This window comes from Cervus elaphus, chromosome 11, assembly GCF_910594005.1.
Source record: "Cervus elaphus chromosome 11, mCerEla1.1, whole genome shotgun sequence".
NCBI lineage: Eukaryota > Metazoa > Chordata > Mammalia > Artiodactyla > Cervidae > Cervus > Cervus elaphus.
This window is the reverse complement of record NC_057825.1, coordinates 14,339,898-14,345,897: the sequence shown is the minus strand read 5'-3', so window position 1 is coordinate 14,345,897 and position 6,000 is coordinate 14,339,898. Positions and strand designations below refer to the sequence as shown.

Here is a 6,000-nt window from a genome sequence, read left to right as displayed (position 1 = left end):
CGTGCTAGAAATTCAGCAAGTCTCCCTTGGGGCTCCCTTGGCCAGATATATTCCCCAGAGGTCAGGACTAGTAACCACCAGAAATGGTTATGACACAGTTTTCCCCTTTGCCCTCTTGCCCGCCCTGACTTTCACGGGCAACCCTAATCCTACTGGCACTTAATTACTTCAGTGCATCACTTTAGGAAGCTATTTGTTGTTATAAAAGTTAGCAAATCTCAACCATGTTCTTTCTATCTTTGTAACAGTGCACACATTTTTTAGGAGGACCCAAGGACTTATTGAAGTCTAAGTATTTAAAATTCTGCTACTGACAGTCCTGAACATCTTTGAGAGAAAATGCACAATCCATGACAAAGACCAGAATATACTGAGAAAATAATTTATTTAATTGTAAATCTGGAATTTTATTTTAGTTTTTTAACATTGAACTATTGATTTTTTACTTTGTCCACTTGGATTTTAAATTTAAGTGAATTTAAAAAAAAATCAAGATCCCTTCGAAAGGAAACTTCATTCCTTTTCATTCCTTTCTGATCTTTGAAGATACATCATTCCTTTGCTTTCAGACTTAAATCATGAACTCTCCCTAGTCCAGAATGGATCCCCCAAAACTTGAATTATATAGAATCAAGAGTCCTAACTGACCTTTGATCTCCTTTTTCTTTTGCAAGCCCACTTTTTCAGGATTTTTGTTGGTTTTTTTTTTTGTTTTACTGGGTTGTGAAAAATTTTGGCAAGAACGGAAGAGTAGGAGGCACAGTAAAACAGTAGAGAAAATGCAGGTTTCCTTTTATCAAAGAAGCCCGCACGGCTGAGCATCAAGCCAGTGAGGTGGCCCTTTAAGTCAATCGCTTGAAAAGGGGAAGCAATGACGTAAACTGGAACACAAGCAAAATATAAACATGCCTGCATATATAAATGTTGCCTCTTTTCTCCCGTTACACTGACTTGTTTAACTTTAAATAATATATAAGATTTCATAGCTTCTCTTAGAGAAAGGAATCGAATGGTAAGTTGTTCAGTCACAAGGACTGGATCTCCCATCGCCATCCCCTCTACTTTTGACACAAAATCAACTAACCATTTTATTAAACACGTCTGGTTGTTATACTTCAGTAGTGCAGGTGGGGCAAGGGGAAACGAGAGGTTCCTTGATATCAGCCCTCCAACGTGGGGCTGGATGGGCTGAGGGTTAGAGCAGATAGTGGCGGGACTTGCTGACAACTGACTATCATGAAGCCCAGGTCTGGGAAGTGTAAGTCCTGGCAATCCTCTTCAGTCCCCTACAGGTTTTTGTTTCCTCAGACACCATCCACTTCCTCTGGCCAAGGATCTGAAGACTCAAGTTCCAGAGTCTGGCATACTGAATATGACTTGGCCAAAACAAGAAGCATCTTATAAGACAACACTGCTCTGGCTGTCATCATGGTTGAGGAGACTGGAGACCACCTACACTGCCTGGATCCATGACATATTTATGTGCCAACTGCATGTCCTGTGCCCCTCGGAGGAGGCACCCCACAGTGATCAGCTCCCTGTCTTTCTACTCTCTCTTTGCTTATTTCACGGCCAGCTTACTTGGAGGCTTTGTTTTCATTTCGCGCTGAGCATCCACTGGCTCCCTCAGATTGCCTGTGGCTCCCAACATCTTCACCATGTGCATTGGGAATCTTGACTAGTCTTGGCACAGAAGCCAAACAATGTCCTGATAAGGAAAGGACACTGACTAAACCACTTGAGGATCACCAAGGTAGACTGTCCTACTAAGAGTTCTCCTGCTGCAAAAGCAACTCTGAGTTGCTTCAGACCCAGCAGCAACAGGAAGACACTGAAATCAAGAGGATAGCCCCACACAATCATTATCTTGTTGCCAAACACTTCCCTTTGCATACTTCTCTCCAGTAAGTCAATTGGCACATGTAGAATATTTCTGGCTTTTTCTTTGTCTATGACAATTTTTTTTTTTTTTGGTTCAACTGATAGTGTATCCATTCCCCACCCCCACAACCGAGAATAGATAAGAAATCACTGGGAATTTACATCTGATTACCACAGGTTCGTTCTCCCGTATTACAAGGCTCAAAGTTACAAGGAGAAATAATATGTACTTGCTGTGTTGGTCTTCTGTTAGTACTTTTTTTTTAAGTTAAAATTAAGTGTTACTTTTCTGAGGAAGTAGCCAGAATAATACTCTCTCAAATTCAGAAATGTACTGGCACAAAGTCAGATGTTATTTCTAACCACATTATACTCTTTTGTCTGCCAAGACATCTTGACAAGCTTAATATCTGCAGGTAGGCCTATATGATAATCCCAGCAGTATTCCGGGGATAAGATTTTAGTGGGTTTGTTGAGGAGGAAATACTTGTTTAGATGGCTTTCATCGTGCCATTGGGCTTCTATGTCATTTTTCTTGTCCTTGAGGATTCCTTTGAAGCATTCCTGGGTGATGTTAAGGACCTGAGTAGGTGTTCCCCCAAAAATGGCTGCGTGGTAATAAAAATCCCCTTCGCCAAAGGGAATGTATGCTGCAGACTCCTTCCGTCTCTCGTAGGTGAACTCATCGGGATCTGCTTTGTACCACCAGGCCTGCAGCTGGGCCACCGACTCGCCCAGGGTCTCCACCCCAAACTTGTCTTGGAAGACCTGGTCCACGTCCATGCAGAAGAGGAAGTCAACCTCATGCTGGATGTGGGCCACAATGTGCTCCCCGATGGTCTTCATGCGCATCATGCTGATGTCCTGCCACCTCTTCTCAGGCTTGATCTCAAACACTTTGAAGGAGCGCAGAGGACCCAGCTCTATCAAAGGCATCCTGGAGACATCATCTACCATGATGTAAAAGATGACTCGATGACCAACCATGAAGTGCTTATTAGCAGACGTTAAGAACTCCTCCAAGTAATGCTCAATGTATCTGAAACAAAGAAGAATGGGATAAATATAACCTCTGGGATTTCTGCAGGCGTCTCCAGTGGGTCAGTGGTAAAGACTCGGCCTGCAATGCAGGAGATGAGGGAGACAAGGGAGATGCGGATTCGCTCCCTTGGAAGATCCCCTGGAGGAGGAAATGGCAACCCACTCTAGTATTCTGGCCTGGAAAATTCCATGGATGGAGGAGCCTAGCAGGCTACAGTCCATAGGGGTTGCAAAGAGTCGGACATGACTGAGCGACTGAACACACACAATAGGATTTCTGCAGGCGATGACATGCTGTTCTCATCAAGGCACGTCCGTTGCTGTACTATTCTTTCTGGGCACTCTCCACCATTCAGTCACTCAACTTTGAGGAGGTGAACTGACTTACCTGATGATTCTGGAAGGTGACTGGGCAGGCCCAGCCCATCCTCTCTCTCTTGGAAGCCAGCCAGGTGGAGCGATTATGTATTCTCAACTGCTCTGGGCCCTGCAGTATAGCTAAATGGTACAGGCCCTTCCCCAACATCCAGACACCTGACGTTTCTCGTGCTGTGGATGAGGGATGCCTGAGTCTCTAATTCTGTGGTTGAACATTAGGAAGCCCAGGGCCTTCAGTTTTATAACCCATATTCTTCAATATCAGCTTTAACTGTAGTGAAGGTGATCATCACTACCATCTACCTTATTTATCCTTTCTCTTATTTATTAGTTGGTTCAGACCTTGGGCAGGCGGAAGTGCGCTGATCCTTTTCTCATACTGTTTTATTGAGATATGATTGACATATAGCATAGTTTAAGTTTAAGGTGTACCAAGTGTTGATTTGGTATATTCATGTATTACAAAAGGGCTTCCCAGATGGCTCAGTGGGTAGAGAATCTGCCTGCGATGCAAGAGACGCAGGAGATGCGGGTTCGATGCCTGGGTCAGAAAGATCCCCTGGAGGAGGGCATGGCAATCCACTCCAGTATTCCTGCCAGGAGAATACCATGGACAGAGGAGGCTGATGAGCTACAGTCCAAAGGGGCGCAAAGAGGCAGACACAACTGAAGTGGCTGAGCAACAGCACACATATATCACAAAATTATTACCACTGTAGCATTAGTTAACACCTTCATCTCGTCACACAATCATCATTTCTTTTTCGGCAAGAAGATTTGAGATTTATTATCCGAATAACTTTATAAGTATATAAAACAACATTATTAACAATAATCACAATGCTTTACGTCAGATCGCCAGAACGTGCTCATTTTATAACTGGAAGGTTGTACCCTTCGATCAACATCAGGGGGCGCTAGTTCTCAGGCATCTCTCAAAACCCCAACGCACACTCCAATGTCACACTGCCCTACCAGATGAAAGGGTGACATGCCCCTTAGGCCCTTTGGGGATGCCTTAAGACTAACCATCGCCACTCTCTTCTCCTTCTCTGGGACCCAGAGAATGGGTTATGGGACATGAATATCCCTCCACACTACACATTCACTTTACACCAATACATTATCCAGCTACCAGCATTATAAGACCCATTCAAATACCAGAGCAAACAACCTCTGATTTAAACTTATTTTAACTACCTCACTTCCTTTTCTAATAGATTTTAATTATTAGAACATTTTTATGCTTACAGAAATATGGAGCTGAAATTGCAGAGTTCTCATATGCCCGCATGCTCCCTACTCCTTCCCACAGCTTCCCCACTATCAGTGTCCAGCACCCACTGCAGTTCATGAACCCAGACTGACACATCATTATCACACCAAATCCACCATTTACATTAAAGTTCACTCTTGGTTGTGTATATTCTATAGGTTTTGACAAATATATAATGACAAGTGTTTTTCACTAGGTATGATATCATACAGAGTATTTTCACTGCCCTAAAAATTCTGTGTTCTGCCTATTCATCCATTCCCCTTTGCTGACCCTTGGCAACTACTGATCTTTCTACTGTCTCCATAGTTTTGCCTCTTCCAGAATGTTACAAGGTTGGAATCTGCAGCAGGTAGTCTTTTCAGATTGGTTTCTTTTAATATGTATTCAAGTAATATGCATTTAAGGTCCCTCTATCTCTTCCACGCTTGATAGATTTTGTGTTTTCTGCACTGATAATATATTCTACCACCTAGATGTACCACAGTTTATTAATCCATTCACCTACTAAAGGACATCTTAGTTACTTCTAAGTTTTAGAAACTATGAATAAAGCTGCTATAAACATCTGTATGCAAGTTTTTTGTGTGGATATAAAGTTTCAGCTTTTTTTGGTAAATACCAAGGAGTGCAATTGCTAGATTGTATGATAAGAACATGTTCAGCTTTATAAGAATCTGCCGAACTGTCTTCCGAAGCAGCTGAACCATCTTGCATTCTCGCCAGCAGTGAATCAGTTCTTCTTGCTCCATATTTTCGCCAGCAGTTTGTGTTGTCATGTTTTGGATTTAGGTCCTTCTAATAGATGTGGTATTTTAGCTATTTACTTATTCATTCAAAAACCATGTTCATGTCTTTTGTAAGCCAAACTACACACTATCATGTGACACCATGGGGATGATAGAGAAGGAAAGGAGTTGGCTTAACACAACTTGCACCACCCCCAGACTCATGCTCAGCGAATGTGGATTAAGTTTAATTTGCTGATCACACTCACGGCCAGTTATGACATTTTGTGAGTAATAATAACTGGCATTTGTTTTTGCTCCTTAGTTGCAGTTTGGATTCCCGTTTGTTTCTACAAAAATAAACTGTGGTTTTAATATTGGTCTCTGGAAAAACCCCGGGTTTTACAGTATTGATTCTTTAAACAGAGAGAATATATCTGAGCAATATAAAGAGGGACTCTGCCATGGCTCTGAAAAAAATCTACTGTGCCCTGAAGCTTGAGAGACAATCCTAGGGGGAGGGGAGGGGGCCCTTGCGAGGTTCAACATTATTGAGAGATGAAAGCATTGCAATTGGCTCCAGGCATTGTTATTTGAAAACAAACCAAACATCACACCTCCTAAAAGTCCAAATCCACTCTTGGGAGGATTTATTGCTGCAGAGTACAAGCAGTCCCCTCCTGCCTCCAAGAGGCG

At 42.6% G+C, this 6,000-nt stretch overlaps 1 protein-coding gene across 5 annotated transcripts in view; it reads right to left on the bottom strand.

Annotated features, from left to right (window-relative positions):
• Nucleotides 1-368: 368 nt before the first annotated feature.
• Nucleotides 369-6,000, bottom strand: part of GGTA1 (glycoprotein alpha-galactosyltransferase 1 (inactive)) — a 73,031-nt gene continuing 67,399 nt past the window's right edge. For all 5 annotated transcript variants that reach the window (XM_043916964.1, XM_043916965.1, XM_043916966.1 and 2 more), the window contains one exon: nt 369-2,920. In XM_043916964.1, coding sequence (XP_043772899.1) covers nt 2,227-2,920 — 694 coding nt within the window. In that variant the 3' untranslated portion in view covers nt 369-2,226. The remainder of the gene's footprint in view (nt 2,921-6,000) is intronic.